Here is a 27,302-nt window from a genome sequence, read left to right as displayed (position 1 = left end):
ATTTTGGATGATATGTGGTTACAATTATCTGTTCAGGACCAGGATACCAAGCATTAAGGGGTCTAAGTGTGGTATGGAGTCCCCATTTGCAGTACAGTTTAAATACAATATGTTATAAACGAGTAGGGAAAATGTAACCTTTTTTTGTGTAACTGTTGCTGGCATCGTGCCAGGCTTACTCTAGTTGTACCCTGTCACTTTGAGATTATATTACATGATCAGTGTAGCGTAACAGGACACACATCTTTACAGAGTGCTCTCTGGAGTGGTCTGTCCGACAGGAATCCTGTCATGGATATAATATGTAGCCTTATCGCTGTGTAAACTTTACAAAATATATCACTTAGACCTCTACTTCACAATTCACCCTGATCTATGTATGGAGCTGACGTCAAGCAACCCATAAATACTCAAACATTTTAATAAAAAGGTACATTTTTAATAACAAATGATAGTAAGTGTTAAACTCTGTAATTCCATCTCCGGGATCTGCTGGGGAGTCATACTTTGCCCTTGTTGTTTTTTTTTTCTTCGTTTTCTAGGTTTTTTGTTTTGTTTTTTGCTGGCAAGACACTGCATGGCAGCTGTGCAGTAGATTGTGCTGGCACTTAATATTATATAGACACTTTGACCGATCTAGCCTATGATACGTATGTCTATGGCAGGAACTGGAAGTGGCTCCTGAAATTGTGCTGAAACTCAGTATTTGTGAATTGCCATAAGAACCACAAAAAATGATTGCAAACCTCATACAAAGTTAAGAAACCTAGACATTCACTGAGCCTTACTACATTAGACTAATGTTTTTTGCAGTAAAGTTTATATCCTCGTATGGCATGATGGCACAAGTCGTGATATCCCCAGACCAGGAAGTTGACACTCAAGTACTGCGGGTTGATGTGCTGAGTGCGTATTTATTCGAATTAAATAAACAAAAACTCTCTTACCAAACAAGACAGCTCACAGAACCAAAATAACAGTTTAAATCTCGAAAACAAAATCTTCTTAACCAAAACAAGTACCGTGCTGGTCCTTTCCAGCACGAGTAGCAATTGTATTTTGCATTCTTTCTTTTTCTCGTCTCGCTCTCCCACACATTCCTCCTCTCTGAACACCCACCACCAACACAAACAAGTACAATCTTTTATGTATGTGGCCATGGCTGTAACTAGCTATGAGGACACAGAGGTCGTGACCTCTGTTGTTTTTTTGCATCATCAATGCTGATGCTCATGTAAAAATTCTGGTAAAGTACAAAAGACTCCTTAATTTTCTCTGTTGGTTTGCCATGTAATACAGATTTGTAGGTAGAATAATAAATACTAAGCAGTATTTAAACACTGTCAGCTATAGCTTGAAACCTAAGTTTGAGTAGAATGTCAGCTCTAGTTGTGGCCATCTTGGAACTAGCAATCATTTAATCAATTTGGAGATGGCCACATTCTGCACGAGAGTTTTATGTGTGGTCGACAGCCAATTTTTCAATAAATCATTAGCTGCTGACCACGCATTCTCACGGGATGAAGTCTGGTAGAGACGAGCTCCAAACATCACCCCTGCCAAACCACATCAAACTAACTGATAATAACAACATATCATGTTTTTTCCTCAAACAATACATTTTATTTTTAAATCATAATACAACAATAAACCATTCTTTTTTCAACCCATAACAATACATATATCAGCAGGGCTCTGCCCTGCCATATATTTACAATTTTTAAAATAGATACATAGATAGCAAACATAACATGGTACAATTATGCAAGCAGTGACTGAGGGGATATGTGAAATATAACCAGTGTATGTTGTCAAGGCCCAGTTCCAGGAGGGTGTATCGTGGATGGAGAAGTCAGTGTGGCACTGTGTAACTACGCCCTCCTTTACTCCCTGCAGAGGGTTCTGGAGGCTGATGAGAACGGAGATGGTTACCATGACGACGATGATTTTGAAGTTGACACTCCAAAGCGAAAACACAGGACCAAAGGACGAGTGAGTATTACCTTGAGAACTTGCCTGCCTGCCTCAAAGACCTATCCTGGGTTGTGTGTTTCAGTCCCCTTGTCAAAAAGTACCACTAACGGACGCTATAACATGGTGCTACTTGTAACCTAAAAGGAACTCTAGCAACAACACATTGTATTTTACTTTATTGGGGATGTGCAGGTTTTTCAAGCACCACCGTAGAGTCAGGTTAGTGTGCAGTGCGCTGTCCTTGCTGTGAAATGAGAGAGGTAGAGCCCTGTTCAGTATAATGCACTGGTGAGCTGAGAGCTGGTGTGTTGTTTTGCAGGGCCGTGGCTCGGGCAGGAGAAGGGTGGAGGCTGCAGTCATGGAGGACCAGGACAAGCCCTACGTGTGTGACAGTAAGTGATCCTGCATAGTGCTGCTGCTGAGGCCAGACAGGACCAGTCACACTACTCCCCAGCGCACAGCACAGCACAGCATAACACTGCAAACAATACCCTTCATGGAAACACTATAGAAAACTAAGTCTTACCATTACTAAATAAACAAATAATAATTATCACGCCTCTGTGGCAGACAGTGGTCTGGCTGTAGCTAGGTTAGAAACTCGCAGTAGCCCTGCACCCAGTCCTGGGATTCAGATTCAGAACTCCCCTTGTTCTGAAAGTTTGGAGACAGAGGATATATATAAAAAATACTGAATCGCCTATGAAAACATAAGAAAGAAAATGAACCAATAGTTTAACACTTCACAAAAAATAAACATGACACAAATTACCTAAAATGTTTAGCTTTAAAAGAAACACCATTACAAAATGTGCAACAGAGAAGATTAAAATAAAATAAACGGATAGATAGGCTCAATACCATGATGCCTGAAGGTTTAAATAGAAAGGAATAGTAGATTGTTACATCATTAACTTTGAAGTAAATCACATCACATGCACATTTGATAGATTTAAATAGAAATACATTATTTAGTTATCATGGCATCAAAAGCCTATAAATAGTGCTACGGTTTGTTTTCAAACACATTATGTTAAACATGCTGAAATGTTGGGAAGTTGGCTCTTTGTTTGGGAAGTTGGCTTAGCATATATATATATATATATATATATATATATATATATATATATATATATATATATATATATTATATGACACACACACACACACACACACAGGGGTGTAGTGCTGAGGGGTCGGCAGGGAGTGTCGCTCCCCCACTTCTCATAATCATAAATAATGAAGACAGTTTGAATATAGCGTGCCTGGTCTGGAACAACAGGTGTGAATAATGCAGCAAGACGAAGGGAACCTGTATCAACGCTGTGCTGAGGTGTCAGCATTTTACAATTAGATGTAATAATTGGAACAGTTCTTATTTTTAGACCCATATGTTACAAGTTATGTAGATAATATTAATTAAAAAATACAACACAATCACAAAAGATAAATAAAGGGTACCTGGGGCCTTGCACATCTGTTTTTGCAAACGGAGTTACTTCTGTTTCAAAACCTCAGTCTCATTTGCTCTTAAGCAGCTGCAGTAGGAGAGTGAGATGAGCTGATTCTGGACCAAACCATTCAATATACGAGAAGAGGGAGTGGGGGAGTGTTGCGCATAGGAATAATAATAATAATAATAATAATAATAATAGTGATGGCATTTTAATCGTGTGTATGAAACTGGTTGTGAAAATATGTACCTTGTTTATTTATCTTTAATATAAATAGCTGTACGTCTAGTTACTTTACAATAATACCTCAATACCTCATTGTCTGAATTTGTAATCAGTTGGTACACTTGTTAGTCCTTTCAAATACTGTAACTACTAGTGATAAACTGTGGTTCTGTTGAGTGTATGGGGAAACAGGGACTACAGGCGGCGTGGTAGGGTTCAGAGAGTTGGGGGTATATATATATATATATATATATATATATATATATCTATATATATATATATATATATATATATATATAATTAGAAAGAAAAACATCTTTTTATACTTTGCATACTTTGATCTCAATCCACATTTCTGTAGTATATATCAACTAAATACACCCTAGGAAACATTTAAAAACGTTAAAAACATACAAAAATATTTTCTACTGTTTAACAAAACAAGAAAAATAGGAGTGAACTCTCTAGGTACAGGAGGCAATATAATCTACTGGTATAGGAGTCATGCGTAGCCAGTAGGATCCACTGGTACAGGAGGTATGCATAGCCAAAAGTGACTCCTCAAAGTTAATCTTACTGTTTTCACCAGTTCTAACTTGTATAAATTTTGAACTTTTTGGCAGTTTTTATGTTCCCTTCTTTTTTACTTAACAACAAACAGTTGAAATTTGCAGTGTTATATAATTAGCTTTTTTGCGGTCTGCAATTTATAATTTAAAATCTGAAACCCTGGGCCATTGGATTTTGAAACATTTCAAATCTTGAAAATTGTATTACATAGGTATCCAGGCAGAATATTACCTATTGCTGCCTGTGGCATCGAATGACTTTCACTGTAAACAGCTTAAACTGAGAAGAAATTATTTTGTGGGCAGCTTGAATTGTTTTTAGGACGTTTAAAAGTAGGATTTGATTTTATTATTAGAGGACGAGTTCCGTTGGTGAAAATAAGGTGGTGTATCTCAAAAAAAAAAAAAAAATTATATATATATATATATATATATATATATATATATATATATATATATATATATATATATATATATATCAAGGTGTGCCGCAGCAGAGAAAAGGTTGGGAACCACTGCTGTAGAGGGGTGTTATTATTTCATTATAGGATTTAGGGATTGATAACCCTTAATAAATCTCTGAATACCCTTGGATTGTTTAGAACAGTGCAGGTTTATCCACCAAGGGGATATAAAAAAGGGTTGAACTGGTAACTGAAAGGCCGGGCTGAGGTGGGGGTAAAGTGACTTTTACAATAGCATTAGCATTTTTGGATTTGCCTTTTTAACATATTTCCCCGTTGTCGCAATAGCTCGAATCTACACTACCCTATCCTATCTTACTCTGCCCTATCATTCTCCTAACCCTGGGCAGTCAAGATTGTTAGTCTGAGCACAATAAGCATGCATTGATTTAGATTTGACCTACTCCACCCTTATTTGTAGTCCCAGCTGTCTTAATTGGGTAGTAACCATAACATATATAAAGAAGATAATTTCATCTGTCAGTAATCTTGCAGAAATGAGACAGAGAGGGTGGATTCTGTAAGTGAATAGTCAAGTGTTCCCCCTCTCCTGTTTCCAGGTAAATTGGACACTATCTGCCATGTCCAGCTTGCACAAACTCCTACTAACCTAGCCTGCAAAGCCCAATCATTTGTTACCTGAATGACAGCTGACATTTTAAGTTTGCAGAATAAAAATGACTTGCGTATTTCCCTGTTTTCTTAACGGTTTGTGTAGTTACTCATGTGGCCCTGCACGCATGGCTAGAGTAAACTACTGCCATATCGAAGATACGACTGAGCCCCAGGGAACTGTCCATTATGAGAGTTATTATACAAAAACAGTTGAAGATGTGAAGTGTAACATCATCATCCCTTGATATTATACATTGCCTATACCGTACTATATTTTTAAAGTGACAGATTCCTACAGTCCCTCGATTCCAGTTACGGTATCTAGGAAGCACTGCTGCTCAAGACAATCAGAAGTTATACTTTTGCTGTCTAAGTCAATGAGTTATGCAGGCAGGATGAAGACTCAACACTCGATTTACTGCTATTAAAAATAAATAAATAAATAAATAAATCGACATCGTTGCAATTGATGTGTCCTTTCAGGACAGGTCCACCCATTACCATGGGTAGTTGGCACACATTTTGGTGCAATCCAAGCTCAATTGGGCAGGTGCTGTGGCACTACAACTTGGGATGGACACAAGTTGTGTTTGTGTTCGGTGTGCAGTGCTGACAACCCCCTTCCTTCCCTTCCTTTGCAGTCTGTGGGAAGCGCTACAAGAACCGCCCGGGTCTCAGCTACCACTACGCCCACACCCACCTGGCAGACGAGGAGGGGGAGGATGAGAGAGACGAGGAGCCAGCCCGCTCCCCGCCAGCCCCCAAACGCACTGACAACCACAAACGTAAGAAACCTCTTTTCTGAACCCCTCGCGCTGGGAGGAACAGACTCAGCAGTACCCCCGGTTCTAGCTCCAGGGAGGCCAAAGCAGGTCCATAGAGCCTGAAACACCGGGGACAACCAGAAACTGGTTTGGTGCTGTGATGCCTGTTTTACTCCACTCACACTAGTTTCTTAACTAAATATCCCTCAATTGATCCTTTTCAAAAGAATCAATGCAAAAAATTTGCATGAGCAAGCTATCTCACTTTTGGTACCAGTCTTGCTGAAAATCAGGGTGAAATTAACCCTTCTGCATTGATATTAAATGGAAAACATTCGAGATACCACTACACTTAAGTCTTTTGCCTATTTTTTCAGAGAGGACAGTTATCTGTTCAGGGATACCAAGACACAAGCAAGCAAGCAAGCAGCAATTGCAAAGTGGGGTGAGTAGTTTTTCGAGATTTACGATTATACTGTACTGTAAATACAGTATAATCGTAAATCTCGAAAAACTACTCACTTCTAAATCTTTTGTAGTCATTTTTGTATTACTTTAGTATAAATACATGTTAATTTGGATTCATATGTTGTTTTTTTTCTGACTTTATGTGAACGAAAAGACACACATTTGCCCATTTTCCCATTGGAAATAGTGATATTTTGAAATATCACTATTCTGGTCACAAAAGCAAAGTTTGTGGGGAATAATAGCCATTTTCTATACTTTTGAGGCATAAGCAATTAGGAAATAACACTTACTACCCAGGAACAAAAAAAAAAAAAAAAAAAAAAAAATTGTTACACAGCGAAATCAGAGCAGACTTTTTGCAAGAGGTAATAGACCTGTATTATAATGTGTTAATCAATGGACTACAAACTATAGTTGATTTTCCAACCAAAACCTAATGTTAAGAATGAATTTGTGATTTACATTATAGTAAAAAATGATAGCACTTTTAATTTATTAATTGAAATAAAATAACACAATGAAGCAGAAATGTGTGCTGTACAGGCCCTGGAAACCTGTCTTTGGCCATCTTGGATCTTCCAGTTCATTGTCATCTTCTGTTGCTTTTAACCTGTTGTTGTTATTATTTAAAGAGTAAGCAGCTTTAAGTGCACTTTGACTTGTTGTTTTACATATCCTTAATATTTTATTATGTTTCTGAGCGCTTCTGGGGTCAGTTTCTCTAATACTGAGTTCTCATTTTTCATCAGCCTTTACCTGACATGGAACTTAGTTTGAGCTTGTCTGGAGAATCCTTAGTGCCTGGCCTGAACAGCCTTCCTCACTACAATCGGATCATATGACAATGTAACTTATCAACTCTGCCAACCCCACCCACTTATATATTGAGATGGGGAGTTGCGCTGGCAAGATGAATAGTTGCACTGTCACATGATCCAATTGTAATGAGGAAGGCTGCAATTAGGATTCTGCAGACAAGCTCCAAGTCAGGTAAATGCTGATTTAGAGAATGAGAACTCCAGAACCACTCAGAATGAATGCAAACTCCATAATGAGGGTAAAAAAGCAATTCAAATAACATTTGGTGCTGATTACTCGTCAGGAATATGTAGAGACCTTGTACAGTCTGACAGGGCTGAATGACAGGAGCAAGGTTTTACCAGAATTGAGAGATGCCTCCGGTCTGTCATCTTGATAGATAAAAAAAAAAAAAAAACCCTGTGCCATACTTACAAAACATTTACATTGTCATGAGTTTATTGTTACAGAAGTAGCAATAAACAACTAGTGCCCCATTTCCATTGCCTGGAGCTGCCAGCTACGGGTGACCACGGCAACAAAGCAGGGTGTTTCCACGGCTCGCCCAAGCGGCTGAGTGCGGCTATCTGGTCAGGTTTTGCATCTCTTACTCGATGTAGCCAAACTGGCTGCAAAGGAAGTGCGTCATCAGGAAGCCAGAAGGTACTTGTAGAGAAGAAAGAGACAGGGAAATCACTACATTTTTTTTTTTTTTTTTCATATCAGTAAAGCATGCAATGCCATTTTCTTTAAGGTGGATTGCATTCACTGAAAGCAGAGAACTTTGTTAAATTGAACAATGTTCATCTAGCTTTGGCGCATAAGACAAATGTCTGATGTCACATTGTTTTGTTTTTTTTTTTTGTCAGTTGCTTTAAAGCAAAACAGAATGCGGTCCCTAGTGATCTTTGACGCACGTCAAGAATTTGCAAGGTTGTCCAGGTTTGGAGGAAAAAAAGCACTGAAACGCTCTCTTGATTTTGGCAGCTAGCCGTGGGCAGCTGAAGCCTGTAGAGCGAGGCAGAGGAAACGAGGCATAAGGTGCAGACAGGGGCTCTTCATTTCACATCAGGAGCTGCGTATTTAAAGCTTTTTAACGCTTTAGAAAACTGCTGTTAATGCTCCCATAACTGGTTTTAGGTTATGGATATTTTGAATTATTTTATGTTGGTCCTGTGTTTGTAGGAATGTGTGCATGTATTTGGTATCCTGTGTTTTCTTGTGTGTGTGTGTGTGTGTGTGTATAATATGCTTTTATTAATTGCTTTTGTGTGAGTGTTTATAACTTATTGCTTGCTGCTATTTCAATGGGACCTCCTTGTAAATGAGATGGAGGTCATTCTGGTGAGTGAAATTTTAACAAATAAAATGTACCAAACCTTAACACCTGGTGATTCGCTTATGTGGAGAGTACATATGCATATATGTCATTTTTACACATCTGAAGAACCGTTCCAGTTGTGGTGTATATTTGGTAATAACACATACTCTACCTCAAGTGATTGGAAGTGGGGGATCAATGGAGGTCCTTACTGGACTGAATACAGCATCTTCCCGTGGCTATGGAGAGCACAGGTTAGAAAGCTGTGCTGTTTTGTCTCTGCTGTGGATTTGCCAGGCAGCCTGAAGCAGGAATGCCTTGGATAGACTATTGTTAAGTAGTACTGTCACTATGAATGGCCTCTTCAGCTTACACCACTATCTTAATTATGGAGAGCTTTGTTGTAAACGTACAGTGCCGTTTTATGATTTGTGTACTACGTTATTTTTATGGTTGCATTCAGTCAAACTGTCATTGAGCACAAGCCCCCACTACACAAAAAAGAAAACGCTAGCACAATTGGACTTGTGTAACATTAGATTCCAAATCTGTATAAAAGTATATCCAGCAGCCACAGTGACTTGGTGATCATTTTAATCGATGTGTTCGCAACTAAAGAGACAGTTGTGATGTATTGAGTTACAAAGACACCAGCACTGGCAATCCCAATACTCATTTCTTTAGCGGCTTTCTAAATATAATTGACATTAATACAGAAATAATGAAAATTGTATTTAACATAAAGCTTCCCATATAATGAAAAAAGTTTGACAGACTAACATGAAAAATTGTTTTAACATATTCAATAATATAACCTGTCCTGATGATATATTCTATATATATATATATATATATATATATATATATATATATATATATATATATATATATATATATATATATAAACAGCTCCAGTCCACTTCACTGTACACTTCAGAAAGCTGAAACTGTTCCTTTTCAGACACTGCTGTCCTGTGGACATCTTTAGGTATCCCTGCGATCATAGCTGGGTTGCAGTTGCTGTGCACTGGTAATTTAAAATACACTGCAGACAGTGTCTGCAATAACATACCTTACATTCTATGTTTCACAAGGTAACTCTGCTATGTGATATTACTTACCTGGTATGAAACTGTTTGATCTGTGTAGTGCTGCATAATGACTGGTATGTTGTAGACTGGGGGTGGTTCTTCACCAGGAACATTTTATTTAGAACTCGGCTTCAGAGAATTGAGCAGGAATAACAGGGAGTCGCTTGTGAGGAGTCATGAAGAGTTGCTGTACAGTACTCTGCTACACAGATTTGGGGTTTGTATACACTCAGGGAGCCTCCTGGCAGTTCGAATGATCCGGGAACTCGGAAGGAAGTAATATGAATGGCAGGCATTGTATATAACCCATAAAACATGGCACAAGGACTTGAAACAAAATGTGTTCTGCTCTGCTTTCGCCAGTGAAGTCACTAAGCTTGTTTAAGGGCGTGGCGGGTGGGGGTTTTGCAAAAACCCACCCCCTCAATTGAATGAACTTGCCTGAAAACATCTGTGGTTACCGTATACCTGCTTCTAAATATACAGCAATTCGGGGTGTTAACTAAGATTAAAGACTTGCACATTGTCTGTGTGTTAAATGTTAAACTTTTGGCTGAGCTAAATATCGCCTAGAATTTTTATATGATTTATAAACTAATACACCTAAGTGTTTTCCATAGTCCACGTTATAAATGTTATGCACATGCCTTCTAACAGAGATGTTAACAGCACTCTTATTTGGAGTCCTGCTCTTAATGGGTTTTCTGGTTGATTACAAGCATTATAATGTTAAAGTTTTATCATGTTTGAGAGTCCAACACCCCTAATTGCAATGCTTTTTAGACGTTATTTGACAGCTGATTTAAATCGCAGTGAAACAGAACAACAACAAAAAAAAGTTGGCTAACCCCTCATAACCACAAGGCCAGCCCGCCTCGCCACAAAACCAGCGACGCCACTGTGTGTAACTAAGGGTGATTTTATAATAAGCTGGCTATGAAAAAACAGGCTGCGCTCAAGGGTGTTCCAGAACTTATTAAAATGTTTTAAAAGATCTCGCAAATGGGATACAATGCTACATTGTTCTCGATTTCAAATAGTCGCAGGGTAGCATCTTTTCCCTTTTTTAAACATTGCAGTACAAACTGCGGTGAGTTAAGTAACTGTCTTTTGTGCTTGCCATTTCTATTCATCACCAATGAAATTAAGCAAGTTTGATTGTCGGATCTGCATGAACTGATTTGTGGATGAACTGGTGCTTTTAGCTCCTGATGATTAGTTAACATGTCCGGTTGACCCTGGTCTCTTATGGCTTGGATTATGGATCTATCAGCATTGTCCCACAAGAGACTGGGCCGTCTCTACTCCGAGTTCAATAACAGCACCCCTCTCTGTCTTTTCCACAGCTCAGAAGGGCCCAGACGGGACCATCATTCCCAATAACTACTGTGATTTCTGCCTGGGGGATTCTGGCTCCAACAGGAAGACTGGCCACGCGGAGCAGCTTGTCTCCTGCTCTGACTGCGGGCGATCTGGTGAGTCTGTCCTCTTCACTCTGCAGTCTCACAGGGGCTTTAGGAAGAGCTGAAACTCTTAAATGTCAAACTTGTTCTGAATTTCAGTTCACTGTTTAACCATTGTAAAGCACAAAGGTTAGCCTTAATTAAAAAATACAGAGCCCACATTTTCTCTGGCACTATTATAGTGGAGCTCCACCTAAACTTCCCACTTTGTAAATGCATGTTCATGTTCAGCGAGCTTTTAATTTAAAACCCATTAATTTCACTCCTCTGGAAAGTTTCTGATTTTGAAGTTTGTAACTTTTTATTGTCTGCTGTAGTGTACTGTATGTGTAAAGAGTACAGCTATTTTTTTTATGTACAATCGTTTTATGTATACCTATAAGTGTTGGACAAATAATGTAATCATTGGTTTTAAAAAAGACTCACATTTCCAGGTCTACTTTTCACTAGAAACACTAAGAAAGAAAGGGCATGCTGTATAATCAAGATACTAGATCAGATTACAGATCGGACGATTGGAAGGCTCAGTGAAGAGTTACAAACACTTCTAACATGTTTGAGTGTTGATTTTGGAAGGTCCTACACCGCTAGTATATTTAGTGAAATACCAGTGTGGGGACACTTTCTAAATGATTTCAAATTTAAGATGAATATTGCAGCTATTCTTTTATTTCTTAAAAGCTGATAAGATTTATATCTTGTACTTCATAGAGGATAATTCTGGAGCAAAATAAAATTCTACCTGACACAACAAAGGAGAGAACAGTAGAAAGGATTTGATTAATTCTTGGTGATCGTTATTGCATGCATACATACATAAAGTAGAGACATACAGCAAACAGACTTTTGGATTTCTTTGTATCTCTTACGCATCAATATAAAAAAGCAAACCAAGTTAATGATAATTCTTACGAGCGCCAACATTTTCCAGCAATGTTTATTCTACTGCTGTCCCCCGAGTGTGAAATACCGTGTGTTCCCGGGACTGCAGCAGTATTGTTCTACAGGCTGCAGGGCTCAGAGGACAGCTTACCGCTGTTTCTTAGTGCCCTTCGTTTTGTATCGGAGCCTTTTGAGCAGTTTTGAGCTGTTCTGCATTCCAATCAGGAGGAATTTAAATACCAAGAAGATCAGACACTGGGTAGATCATAAGGTTGTTATGATTTGAGTGTTTGAACAGGAAATACAAATCTTAAACAGGATAGCGTTACGTTAGACCAAAAATGCCCTGCTTTATTGGGATCTTCTTTTTTCAAATAATTTCTGCATCGTAAACCACTGTAATTGAATACTGTGGATCTGACATCCTGGCAAACTTTAAAATAGAAAAGCTCAGTAAAAAGGGATATGTAATACTAAAGCAAGTACAAAATTCAATGATAGCATTTCTAATAAATGTTTAGTCTGTTTAAAGGTAGATTTACAGCCTTAAATTCAGGAATATGAATCTAGTGGTACGTCAGTGTGGCATAGACAAATTGTAGTGTTCTCTGTTAACACAATAGATCAGATTTCTGTAGTTTTCCACGTGCTCGCTGCGGTGCTCCCTCTGCTTTTTTTGTTTGGCTGTTGTGGTGATTGTGATTATGAGGAGACTAATTGTGTGTTTCTGCTGATGGCTTTGTCTATATTTATTGTAACAATGTTAGAACCAACAGTGAATTTGGAGTTGACAGTGCTGGTAATTATTTTCCATTCTTAGGTGTTTAACTCATGGATATAGCTACATCTGAAGAGTACAATTAAACTAGATTAGTGCGGTACAGTATCCTGCTTCTAGTACCACATTTCTGAATCTGATTGTCCAGTAATTGGACCTGAACAAGATTTAATGTGTCATGTAAAGATACCGACTGTGTACTTGGATTTTATTCAGTCCTTGTACATGGTGTGGCTAGTGTGATAATTATTACTGATAAGACAGAGGTTTTTTTTGTTGTGCTCAGAATAGTGTTGATTATATTCCTGCTTCAGATTTGTGCATTTGTAGTATTTATCTATAACTAGTACACACACGTTTGTGGAGTTGTGTGCAAGACGGGAGGGTTAAAAGAATTTCCAAGGTGAAAAATCACTTGCAACGTGTAGCTCTCTTCCCCTGTCAGCTTCTTATCCCACACACGCCTGCATGATGAGATAGTGCCATTGTAGCCAGGCCTGGACATATCGGGTACAATACACTGTAGGCTTTGTCCAAGCCAGACCAGTTGACCCTTTCCAGATTAGTGGTTTGTCCAAAGGAAACTGTACCATAGTAAAATGCCTTGAACAGTCTGTGTTTTACAATCTTTTTACATTTTTTTGTTTTACATTTTCTTAACAATGGGAAAGAACTACTTGAATAAAACAGAGGCCGCTGTAAATGTTTTAGTATTTATGGTAGAATTAGGACTGTGAAGTTTCGATTCTGCAGCTGTTATCAGCATGCACTTTCTTGTGAAAACATGGTTGTGTTGTAGGGTACTTTGGACTATGCAGGTTGCGAGTAACGAGAGCCTGTTGTACATAATATAGATCAGATATTTGCCCTGCCATGTATTTACTAAGTAAAACAAGGGCTGTGGTTTAGAAAAGGAAATGTGTTGTAGAGTAAGGAATATTCATTTGCAGTGTGTTTATGGGGAATAATTTTAAATATAGTCCATAAAAGCGCAGTTAGATTTATACAATGCCAGAACTAGTGCAGAGTCAGGACAAGAGCCCCTTAGAGAGAAGGAAGCTGGGGAAGTTAGTGGATTACATTACTCCGAGGGCAAAAGGAATTGAATACATTTTGAAAAAGGCGACAATTGTGAAGTAAATTGACACGAAGCAAGTGCAAAGGCAAGCTAGGAATAAAATAATTGTAATGATATAAGACTAACAAGCAAATGGTCTAACTGCTTCTACGCACTTCAAAATAGTAATAGTCCCTTGATTGGGGAAGTCACAGCTATGCCTCGGAGTGTTTTTGAACAGTCAGTACTCAACAGCTCCTAAAAGGACTGTTACAATCGATATTAATAGTGTTTTTTTAACAACTTCTACCCACATTGCAATGAAAAAAAAAACAGTAAAGAAAATGTCTAATAGTTTGTTTTTCTATTTCTTAAATGTGTGTTTGTTTAAAACTGCACCAAATTTCAATTTTTTTGTGAAATCGCTGTAGGTTATACATCAACATCCCCAATATATATATATATTTTTTTTTAGTTCTTATTTATTTATGGGCTTTTATTTATTTCTGTTTAGTTTCTGGTTTTCTCTCAGTTGTGTACTAAAGATAAAATTCACAGTCCCCCCATCTCCCATGGAGCCTGCAGTAAAGTATACTGGTGGCCTGGCTTGCACCCTGCATACCTCGCTCTGTGCATGTGATAAGCCTGCGTGTGTTTCCCTGCTCTCCTCACACTGCACTCCAGCTACTAACCTGCTGTGAGTCTGCAGGAAGAGAGGGCGTTTCTACACATTAATATAGGTCACGACCGCATTTCGATTCAAAGCTGCAGGTGATACACACTGTACTTGTACAAATATCATAGACATGCTGATAGTGTCTGCCTTGGTTTCTGATACACTATATACAAGTGCTTGTTAATTCACAATTGGATCACTCGCTATCAGACCGCTGTTATAAATATTACATGTGCTGTTTTTTTTTATGTAAAGATCCTTCACTAATCTAGGGTCCACAGTTTTTTTGTTTGTTTGTTTGTTTGTTTGTTTGTTTTTTAATTGACTCTGATAACAAAATAGCAAGTAAAGATTTCAGGTTCTCGGCAATAAAACACACCACACAGAATCTGGTTCTAAAAAAGCTCCGTTTTTGTCTAAACACCATCTAGTGGATATCTTCCATTACTGCACCTAGAGAAAGCTCAATATGATTTTTATAATGAAACCGAGGATAATGTTTCAAGCACTTAACGTTCACTAGCTTGTCAGTAGATTTCTTTGCAGAGGTTTTGCTAATACACTCATCCAGTGCAAACTGGTGTACAGGAAACCATTTCCATCAGAAAACAGCTCAGCAGAATGAAAGTGTTCCATTTAGCTTGATGTCTGCAAAATCCGGTACAAAACAATGCCATTCGCAGGCCCCCCTTCACAGGAAAGCATTACATCTGCATTGTCAATCCCCTCCCTGCCATGCTGCTTAACTGCTTTGTTCCCATTCATTGATCCACAATCAGAATTTTTAAACTACTCGATGAAGCCACTATCCAGGTTAGTTTTTAGCATTTTTTATCAGTGAATGCTAGTGCAAGTACTTCCCATTCGCACTCCCTTGCCCTAAGAAAATAAACAACAAAACATTCAAAAGTGAATCATTTTTGGTGTTTGCCCCTTTTTTGGTTCATAATTCATAACACATTGTAATTGATGAAATCAGTGATGGTACATATTCAAATCCTGCAAGTAAGTGAGTTTTTTAAACGGCTTGCACAGAAATGCCGCTTCATGTGTCAGGTTAACAATGAGTCTCAATCAGATAATACTGTTTTCTCAGTTTAAAAAACTTGTGACATCAAATATTTCTACTGATGTCTTCAGTTATGCATGTTTCAGCATTGAAGTAGCTGAAATCAATATACCAGATCCATTTCACTATCAAATATATCTGTTTATTTAATGTAGCTGCTTGCTAGTTTGCATGTGTATGTGTTTGTGCCTGTAGTTGTGCCAGAATGCACACAGGGTTGATTAATCATGTTGCAGTGCTGCTACAGAAAACCATTCCCAACCCTTTCTGAAGGATGCTGTCTGTCGTGTTGTGAAAATCATGCTTTCGGCTGTTCATAATGTTTTCTCTTTCTTGAGGTGAATGATGCCCATATTACACAGTTCCAATCAAGAACTTTTTTTTTTTTTTTTAGATTTGAGGTGCACTGCAGGGCTCTCTTGAGTCTGAATCTTGTTGCATATCACTTAATGCTTCCAGCAGATGGGTCTCTGTGCTGTGATTGACTTACTAACCACCCATTTTATACAATATGTTAGTATCCTAACTATGAAACAGTCATTTTGCATTATATCTAGATCTGAATTGAACATGATGCGCATATATATCGGACACAAACACATGTCATGTATGCAGCAAGATTATTGTCTGTGCTTGTGTGTGTGCAGGCTTAAAGCAGCCCTACTGACTTTACCAGTGTATAGAGGGGGAATTGAAAATGGAACTGCATTGTTCTTCAGCTTACATTTTATTTCAATATTTTGCAGATCTCATTGTTCTTTTTGTGTTTGTGTTTGTTTTGGTGTGGAAATGAACGCTTTTTTGTTCCTGACTTCTCAACAACGGTAGGGTACGGTGAAAATCAAATGAATACAGAGTTTTGCCGCACACCAGGCAGCCTGTCACTTAATGCGGTTCGGAACTTGCTGGGGAGAAAGCAAAATCTTCTCTAGCAACAATTAAACTTTTTTTGAAAACGTAATAAATACATAAAGACCTGAGACTTGTTAACCCTTCTTAGCGTTAGCAACATGATATCTGATTCATGGGCTGAATATCTCTTGGTTCTCTGTTTGATTCGATTACTATGCATATGTACTGTTTCTTCCTGGTAGCTAATCACTTCTGGTGCTGTGGATAAAGATTTACTGCGGTGATCCGACAGTGTGACCTGCCGTACAGGTATTGCATTGTATTGGCAAAAATCTACACGTCCTGAAAATCAAGCAGAGAAACAAAATATCTGCACAATAATGTTGCTATTGTTAATAAGAAAATAGATTTTATAGCATGGGTTAGCACTCTTTTAAAACGGCACACACTGGAAACCAATAGAGGCTTTACTCTATTACTTTTAAAAAAAAAAAAAAAAAAAAAAAAAAAAAAAAAGTAAAAAAAAATGAGGGTTTGGTGCTCTGTGTTTCCAGTTCAGAAGGGACTAGCGTATTAGTTCTGTGTGGTTTTATAGCCCTTTTTCATTCTTTTAATTGGTGTCTGCATTTCTGTGATGGGGAGCATGTCCTTTGCTTATGGACGTGCTTGGGCTGTTACCCTGTGGTGCACAGCAGCCACTTTACTGAGTGTGTGCAGTAGATATAACGAACAGCAGTGACTAGCAGCAGTGATTGACTTTGAGTGAGACCATGCTGTAACACAGACAGCACCTAGTGGGGTAGGGTTGAGTGCAATGACCAGTTTTTAGCAATTGCTTCCACTGATGCAGAGCTGCATTGTGACTTAAGTTGGACAGTTTAATGTTAATACAAAATATGAACAAAAGCACTCTTCAGTGTTTGACTTTCTAATGGGGCTACTGAAGCACAGATGGATAAAAATATACAGGCAAAGCACACACTGAGGTAATCTGTGGCTAGATTCGAAGCTGCACAACTGTTTTGGCTATGGTCAAAAGTTTTGCATCGCCTACAAGTTTAGGATTGAGACATTTTTAATAAAAAATAAACTTTATGAACATAATTGAGATTTTATTTAACAGCATGGAAACTACAAAATGATGTTGCAAAAGTCTACTGGAAGCCATAATAGTAGTACAGTATTTAATGTTAGATTTGGAAAAGTCCAACATAACATAACATTAATCAGAAGGTTTCATTCGACTTTATGAAGCAATTTGTGTTCATTCTATAGGGTGTTGTACAATACAAGCTGGTGTCCACTCCACTGTAGGTCAGAGTTACTGGCTGTTCTAACATTGAGTGGTGTGAAATTAGCTTGTGTTAGCAGCACTATGTGCAATGTTTTTATAACATGTAGTTAAAGAAGAAAACCGAAACAGTATCTGTTATATATTTTATATTTATTATTACCACAAAACGTATGCATCTCAGCAAATTAGTGTAATATAATTAAAGCCTTTTTTTTTTAAAATATGTACTAAACAAAAAAATCAAAGTGAAAATCCATGTAAATCCTTAATTAGCCTGTTTTTGGGGTAAATAATGAGGGTGATGTTAACACATAGGCCTATCAGTTGTCTGAGTGACTGTGCAGAAGCGGAGAACCAAACATACAGATACAGGCAAGCTTGTGTGCATCTCCCTGTACTTTATTTAAACTGACAGCCTTGTATTGCACTAATTCATTATATATGTAAATGGAGCTACCACGTGTAATCTAATACAACATCACTTACTTGTTAGCCTTAACTAGCACGGGCAACATGCCTTAGTGGACCAAATTGCTATATCTTTTGCTGGTAAAATCTGTAAAAATGAAAATAAAGGGCCTTGAGTATATTATATGTTAATGTCTGTCTCTTTTTAGAGCTTTCTGCAACATTGACCATTTCTGGGTGTGCCTGACAGTTTATAGAGAGATTTCGCTGGCTTGTTACAGCAAAACACTGATGACTACAAAGATTCAGGGACACAAGTCTTTTGATGTGTGTCTTCTATTTGCAGTATCATGATTGGGGAGGGAAAAGGGACAGCGTATATTGTCTGAGTCTCTTTTTTTTTATATCAGCATTCATTAAAACAAATGTAATGGCACTGTGTTTATATATATATATATATATATATATATATATATATATATATATATATATATATATATCTTTTTTATTGTTTTTAACAAAAATAGCAATTACAATAGTTGGCCATCTGGTGGCACGATGTTCTAAAAAAGTTAAATATAAACATCTCAAGGGGAAAATTGAAGATAGATAGATAGATAGATAGATTTACAAGAAACCATTGTTTAACATTTTATTTTTGAAACAGTTCATGGTATTTTAGTTATGGTGTTATAGAGCGATCAGCCAGGTTGACTGCTGTAGTAGCTAATGCTGTGTGTTTCTAAACCCCGGTGCTGATATATTCATCATACATGTCAGCTGCCCGTGGTCGAGGGACAGAGGAGAGGAAGACGGGCTGCGGCACGGAGGACTTGTTTGGGGCCACCTCGGAAAGCGACACCTCCACGTTTCATGGCTTTGATGATGAAGATTTTGATGAGCCTCTGTCCAACGGCAGCATGGGCTCCCCCAGATGCAGATAAAAATAAAACAGGAAAACAAAAACTATTTTTTTTTCTTCTGAAGAGAATGCTGTTTTTTTAGTTAGCTGACAATTTATGCTGCTTTATTTTTTTATTTTTATTTTTTTGGAGCCTTAAGCTTTTTTTTTATTATTGTTTGACTCTGCGGAAACAATAGAGGGACGGAACGCCACTTTTTAGGAACAATGATCTGCAGCCAGTTTATTTAATTTTAATGTAATTTTATTTAATACAGAAGCATAGTGATGCTTTTAGTTTGAGTTAAACAATATTTAAAAACTGAAACCCTAAAAATGTGGATTGATTTGTACAATATGTGTAAAGAAAGCAACCAGCCTGTGTGAAAATTAAGAAGAAAAAAGACTTGTTAAAACACAAGGAAACAAAATTAAATCTGTTCCATTGGATATTTGTGAAAGAAGGAGAAAAAATAATAGCCTTGGCAATCCCCGCTAGCAATACTGGGGGGGATTTGGATTTCAGGAATATAACCAAAAGGGTTAAAAAAAGATTCACCACTAGAAAACCCACTTGAAAGCTGTCTGACTGTGACCACCTAGTGTAGCCACAGAGGATCCTGGGAGCTGGGGATGGGGGGAGTCGGGGAGGGGGTGTCAGGAGACCCTCTGGCACCATGCGGGGAGCGCACTTTGGAAAGCTGAAAGGTAAGTACCATTTACAGCTGTTTTTGTTCCTTCAACCAATAGTGAAACTACCCTATAGGGCACTACACATTGGCTTTGAAACCGGTTATGCAAAACAACTGCCCCACAGAGTTTTTTCTATTAACATGCCTGTGTATTACCCTGCTAATCGGGGTACCTTGTACATTAATTCTGGTATCTGCAGACCAATTAAATTCAACCAATCAGAGCAGTCAGCCTGCCACAGGTGAAAACTACCAGGACTTTCAATGCCAACATTAACAAAAGCATCCGAAGTGATCCAGGTGAAAATAAAACCAAAAAACATTTAACAATGTTGTCTTAAACAAAAACATTTGTTCGGTTTGGGACAAGTGACTGCCGCTGTGGTCAGTTATCTTGCAGGTACGGCCGCTGCCTCGGATATCAACACTCAATAGTTTCCGGACGGTGCTATAGTATTTTGTGATGTGGATTGTCCCCACTCTAAAGTGTCCCAAAAAGATCTTACTGTTGGGTCTGCAAGTACCAGAATTAGTGTTTTTGCATGGCTGACACTATTCCCCGTCCAGTTAGCAGGGAAATACGACTAGCCTATTTTTTAATTTAAGATACCAGCATGAGCTTAGGTTAGATTCCAGAAACATCACATTCAACTTTCAATTTAGGATCCTCGAATTTAGAAATATTCAAAGAAAAGTAATAAATTAAATGACAAACTTTTCAACTGAAAGTCTTTTTCAATGTCTTCAGCACAGTGAGAAAGACTTCTAATTCAAGCACTTGTCATTGAATTTATTAAGTTATTTTTAGTATTTTGAAATTCAGCACCATTTTGTGTTTTAGTAGATGTTCCTTGAAAAAAACAAGTGGTTTTGTGATCTCTTTCATATCAAAGAAACCAGAATTACAGTAGTATTCTAAAGCACTGTGAAACCCAAACACATTTGAAATGGGAGGAGAGAGAAGCCACAGAATCCTATTTGTCACACACCCCTGGTTACATTACAGGTGAAACACAAGACTGCCTCCCTTAGACTCCATGCTTCCATGCTGTTATCATTCAAACAGCAATGGTCTGAAATGCACAAACTCCCTGAAACCCATACCAGATTCCCAATTCCAATTCCCATTTACATTCCCTTTTAGTCAATTACAATTCCATGTCAGGTCCTTCAAAGGAATACCTTTCGAGGAATTTGAATTGGAATTGATAAAAAGGGAATTGATTTTTTTAAAAAGAAATTGAATTGGAATTGGAATTGAAAAAAAAAGGAATTATCCCCAACCCTAACCCACACCTTCCACAATATTATTATTGTCACTTGGGGGCTAAACAATGCTGGTGGAGAAAAGGCATTAGTCACAGAGCGAAAGAGCTCCAGAATTCAGCACCATGCAAGCTGCTTTAGCTTGTCCCTGCGCTGTGTAGAAGGCTGTTATTAGTTCATATACTGACCTCAGAACGGTGAATAAGCCTTGTGCATCTTTATTATCCCAACAAGAGCAATGCCACGCAGCGTTAACAGCTTATTGAGATGTGTGCAGAATTCCACCAAGCTCGTCAGCACTTTACAGCTTCCTGGAATACTTGAAGCAAATGAAAATCCAGCAAACAGCGAATTGAAGCAGCTGTAGAAAAGCAAAAAACCACTCCCCTGCTGGCCACAGTAGAAACTGTGACAATATTGAGCCTGACTTTCATTGTGACTCATACCTTGTTCCCACTCTTGCTGTTTAATCAGGTTAACATAAAGCTTTTGCTACTCATATCATTAAAGTGCACCCAGCTGTGAGGAAGTGCCAGTGCTGTGCATTCCCAAACTGCTTCCTACACAATCAATTAAAAATGATTGGATACAACTCTTACACCTGCTTCTCATTCACATTAGCTAAGGTTCTCTAAAACTGTTGATGGCCATACACTACTCTACCAGCAAAGCAATGAGAGTCTTTGGTTTTAGTCCATTTCAGAATGCATGCTTCCTGGATGAAGTCTTCACACATTTTATTTGTATATATACAGCCTCACACACTCAAGTGACTCTGAATCGCCACTAACTACACTTTTCCATTTATTTTTAATGTATCATTTAAGCTAAACCATGTGAAATTAAAGGGCGGGATCATATTCTACAGGGCCCTAATCTCCCAGCCTTGCTTTGTCAGTGCATGAAATAAAGTAAATCGACACTCTTTCTGCACCGTAGAGCTTAATGCAATTGTTCTGCATTACGGTATAGCAGTAAGACAAATGAGGGTTATGGAAAAGGAATGCAAACTTGCAATGCCTGTCAAGCCTTTAAAAATGAATGCTAGTTTTCGTTTGTCAGTTCCAAACTACATAAGCCAGAATGCCCTCAATATACATTTATCATCAGCGCAATTATTAGCTTGTTACAATTTTGTTACCATTTTACAAATTATTAGGACTGAAGAATAATGTTCCAGGCAGCCAGCTAGTGATACATGATTATGCTGTACCCCTGTAAATGTGAGCCCAGCCCTTTTTAAAATTTTTTTTTTTTTTAAAGAAACCCCTTTTCAGAAAGAAAAAAAAAAACACCCCAATTACACACAAGGACATTGGTGTTTATTTTAACAGATTCCATTGCATTCCTTTTCATGGTAACCCTACATTTACATAGGGACATTTACTTGTGTTTCCATGGTGTTGTTAACTTATTTCCTTCATTGCCCAGTTCTATAGCAACACTATATACTTGTGTTTTAAAGAACAAGCTTCAAATTACATTTTTAATATACTGAGCATCAAAAGAAACGTATCGCTTATGTGGATAAAATTCACACATTTTTGGATCAAAAAATGACTAACTCTGTTTTAGAGCAGGTGCAGTGATGTTTTATTGTGCTGATTAACAATTGACATTAAGAAGATGCTGCAAAATGATCTGTCGATCTTGGGAAGGTGTTGTGACTCAGTGTGTCTGGTTATACCGCCTAACCAGGTTTGAAATTGCTGGCTGTGAGCACCCAAGACGAGGAGCCACAGTACGCTGCCCTAGTCCAGCCTCCAACATGCCGATTGAACAAAGGTGCTGCTTTCTTGACAGGCGTGGCATGTTGTTTTTTTCTGTGTTTTTTTTTTCTTTATTGGTTTTATTCAAGCTTGCAATTCAACAGCTGAAATTACTCCATATCCAGTGTCCAATCAACTGTCTCACTAATTAGGTGATTAAGTGCATATGCTTCAGTCATAGTCACTCAAGCGTGTCATGGTCAAGGATGAGTGATCGAGTGATTAAAAAGAAACCAAAAACATTTTGTCAATATCCATCATTTATATACCTTTTGTTTTCGAAATAAATGTGTTGTAATAGTGCTAAGTTTCTTTTGATGCTCGGTATAGTATGACCTTTTTTTTTTATGGTGCAATTACTGAGTGTTTTCTTTCCCAAGTTTTTTGGTATAGTCTGCTTTAAGGTGCTGCTCCTCAGTTCTAGACGTACTCTGTGTAACCCAGGCTAGATCACTCAATCAATCAGTCTTTATTTTATATAGCACCTTTCATAGTGGAAAACCATCACAAAGCGCTTTACAAAATGCAATAAATACAAGAAAATCCATAATAATCCATAAAGATCATCCAAATACCACTATAGAAGTAAGAACCAGTGACACAGGCTAGACCACCCAGATTGCCACTATAGAAGAGCCAGTAAAGTATGTAAGCTAGGCTAGAGCACCCAGAGTGCTTCTATAGAAGCAAGATCCAAAGTGCTGTGAAGAGATGGAGTCTAAGGTGCTTTTTTTTTTTTTTTTAAATATATATTGCTGCCACACATTTTCAGTAACTTTATAAAGACACGATGGCTAATCTAGCCTAGGTTACATATGTCAATGGTCGACAATTAGAACTGAAGAAGTCAGGTCAAAGCACCTTGACACAGAAAATATCATGCACAACATTGGAGTCATTGTAATAAGCACAGAAGACAAAAATATGGGATTTGACTGCTAAATAAAATTAAATCTTAAAACACTGGCACACTGTTTTGCTGCATTATTCAGTGGTGCGTATTCAGTGTCTGCTTTGCCAGTTTTATTGATCGCGCTGTAGAGCAGGGAAGCAGCCCTGTGGTTTTTAATTGAATCCACACCTTAACTATCTCATGCATTCTTTATTGTAAAAACAGATCTCTCTCATTTCATCTCCACGCATATCTCTATCAAGGGATCGTATAAAATCTTTTCAAGAGATCTAGAAACATAAACGCAGGACCAATGCTTAGTGTTGTAGCTAACCAAATCATTTCATAAGTCTTACTTCATGCACTTTCATTTGCTTTGTTGGTCTGAAATGTGCAGTTTTGAAGAAAAACGCATGTTAAAGTAAACTCCTTTAAAAACAAGATATTTGGTACTACACTTGGTTAAAGAAATCTCAGTGTTGCAGGCTATGCTTTCAGGTAGTGTTGCACTTCCTTGATCATATCACCTGGAGAGTTAAATTGTCCCCATCCCTTCAGAGCCTTCTTTCTTGTTGTTAATCAGCCAGCTGTTTCCCCTGTTGACTGACATATAGAAGGCTGTCAGATCCAGTGGTTAAAGAAACAGGCTTGTAACCAGGAGGTCCCCGGTTCAAATACCAGCTCAGCCACTGACTCATTGTGTGACCCTGAGCAAGTCACTTAACCTCCTAGTGCTCAGTCTTTTGGGCGAGACGTTGTTGGAAGTGACTCTGCAACTGATGCATAGTACACACACCCTAGTCTCGTATCTTGTAAAGCGCTTTGTGATTGTGGTCCCCTATGAAAGGTGCTATATAAAAATAAAGATTATTATTATATTATTATCCTTTCAGCCAGTAACATTCTTTGACCCACAGGACGCTACTGAAGTGAAATGACCTAGGAAATGCAAGGATAACAGGGCATCAAAACTGAGAACTTTCTTTACCCTGGTGTAGTACCAGGTATCAATGTATATTTAATAAACTGTTTCTTTCAAAGCTGCACATTTGAGTCCTATGTAAAAAATGAAAGTGCATGACTAGTAAGATTTAGAGGCATTTTGTAGAACATGTGTATTCTTTCTGAGCTGGTGGAAGCTGTGAGTTGAACATTGAACCCTCTCTGTTGATGGTTTGATTGTGTTTCTACTTTTGCCCATCCAACGATCGTCATCCCCCTTCCCTCCCTAGGATCCAGCCTGCTCCAGATTCCAGCCTCCTAGCCACACGACGGAGGTGCAGCCCCCGCCTCTCCCCTCCCCCTCCACCTGGACCAGGACCCCAGGGAGGGAGCCAGTCAGCCAGCCTGTCCGCCCCCAAATTCACATAGCAGGCGGACCTGCCCATTGGACTGCTTCAATAGTGCAATACAGCCATAGGCACCACTGAGGTTGCAGGAGGACAAAACCAGTTGAACTGCAAAATCTGGAATAATAATAATAGTAGAAGAAAGAAGTTGCAATTTGTATTAGGAATTTAATTAGCATTTCTGAAAATGTGCTGCTTAGTGCAAATAGCTTGGTTTTATTTTTTGTTCATGATTTATGTTTGGTGTACGTTTTTCAGGGTTTTTTGTGTGTTTTGGTTTTTTTAAAATGGAAAATAAATTAATTTTAAAAAGATATACTTTGTAAGTTTAATAAAGGACTGCTAGGGTCAGACATGAAGGAGGGTTCAGCCCACTTGTTGTTTTGCTGATACCTGTACAAGGTTGAACACTGATTCAGTTTATTTGGCCTGTGTTCATATACTTGAAGCAAACAATGCAGCAGCAACATGGCAGGTATACAGAACAAGCGATGGTGTAAATCCTTAAAAAAAATAAATAAATAAACAGGACGCATTTGAAAGTTGAGGCAGATTCAGGACAGAGGGTAGGAGACACTTTTGGGTATCTGGAGTGGGTTGCTAAGCCGTAGCCTTACTGCTGTTGCAGTCCTGGGATCAGTTAGCTATCAGGATCCTGGATGCAGTCCTGGGATCAGTTAGCTATCAGGATCCTGGATGCAGTCCTGGGATCAGTTAGCTATCAGGATCCTGGATGCAGTCCTGGGATCAGTTAGCTATCAGGATCCTGGATGCAGTCCTGGGATCAGTTAGCTATCAGGATCCTGGATGCAGTCCTGGGATCAGTTAGTTATCAGGATCCTGGAAGGGTGTCAGGTACCCCCATCTCGTTCACTTTTCAAAAGCTACTAGTGATAAAGCGGCTATGGCAGCTGGCATGTTGGAATGGTTTGAGATGCACTCATGCTATTTTGGAGAGTGAATGGTGTCTTTAATGGTCACATTAAGAGGCCTGGATGTGTGCTGGTTATCCATGAACAGGACAATAAGCTTTTACAGGTGTGAGTGGCTAATTTGTCACATAGGCAAGAATGGAAAAGAGAAGAAGAGAAAAGAAATATGCAATTTCTTTCAGTAGTTCTAAGTTTTGCAGTGTTGTTTAATAGTTTTGTGTAAATGCTGAGCATTGGATCCTTTCTTTCCCACCTATTCTGGCTAAAGAATGCATCTCCTTGACAAATTCCTTGGTGCTGAAAAATGAACTTGTGAAAAAAAATGAAAAGTGAACGTTTGCTCTGCGGAATTCATATCATGAATATCATGTTTTATTTTGAAAAGAATGAACGACAGTAACCTAATTAAGTTAAGCGCTCTCGGTTAATCTCGCCCTTGGCTATAAAGTGCATAATTAATGTCTCCTAATTTTTGAACAGTTTTACAAGGCTATGTAGTTACATTCTGTGTATTGCATTCCTGTATTTGATTTGCTGCACCATGCTCTCCCTGTTATCCAACGCAATAAGCAAACAGCAAGCCAGGGAGCTTGCATTATCTAACGGTGTGATGCAACTAATCAACTAACGTGTAAACTGCTTTGGGTACTTAGAAAAGAACAGTAAAAACACAGCTTCAGTAACATGTACATCATTGACAGATAGGGGCTTACTGTTTCAATTAAAAAAGTCTCACTGACTCAACAACGCACGACAAAGCACAGAAACAAAAGAACAGCAGTAACAGGTTAGAAATCTAGATCTGTACACACATGCATTTTTTTATTTTATTATGTACAGGTTTGTACTATTACAGTATTGCACTGAATAAGATTTTACATTTAAAAATAAGCCACAGCAGGCAATACACTTGACTGTACTTTGCATTAATTTCCCACCTGCTGTATTCTCTTTATATAAATGCATATGATTGTACTCCTTTTGCATTTAATATTTCAGTTTTACAGTACTTTTTTCTTTTTGTTTTATTTCATATGCAGGGTGTTAGGTGTAGTGTTCAGTAAATGTAATCAGTACCGTAATGTGCACTGTGTTTTATTTATTCTTGAAAAAAATATTTTAGTATAACGCTCCCCCCAGTATAACTTACCTTGTCCCTGTTTAAGCAAGTTTTATATATAGAGGATATGCCATAGGCAACTGAAAATATGAAGAGGCTGACGACTGAAAAATAAATCTGATACTTTCAGTTAGGTCATGGTATATTGGATTTGTT

The 27,302-nt window shown here is 38.2% G+C and overlaps 1 protein-coding gene across 3 annotated transcripts in view; it reads left to right on the top strand.

Annotated features, from left to right (window-relative positions):
- The window catches only part of LOC121330200 (zinc finger protein DPF3-like), a 69,548-nt gene that overhangs the window by 30,522 nt on the left and 11,724 nt on the right, over nt 1–27,302 (top strand). For 2 of the 3 annotated variants that reach the window (XM_041276540.1, XM_041276542.1), the window contains exons 5-8: nt 1,897–1,992; nt 2,294–2,366; nt 5,943–6,086; nt 11,093–11,221. In XM_041276540.1, the coding sequence (XP_041132474.1) occupies nt 1,897–1,992; nt 2,294–2,366; nt 5,943–6,086; nt 11,093–11,221 (442 nt within the window). Of the gene's footprint in view, nt 1–1,896; nt 1,993–2,293; nt 2,367–5,942; nt 6,087–11,092; nt 11,222–19,005; nt 19,241–27,302 lie in introns of those variants that run through there. The other variant, XM_041276541.1, reaches the window with a different exon arrangement.

This window comes from Polyodon spathula, chromosome 17, assembly GCF_017654505.1.
Source record: "Polyodon spathula isolate WHYD16114869_AA chromosome 17, ASM1765450v1, whole genome shotgun sequence".
In the NCBI taxonomy this organism is placed as follows: domain Eukaryota; kingdom Metazoa; phylum Chordata; class Actinopteri; order Acipenseriformes; family Polyodontidae; genus Polyodon; species Polyodon spathula.
This window is presented reverse-complemented; position numbering and strand designations above follow the sequence as displayed.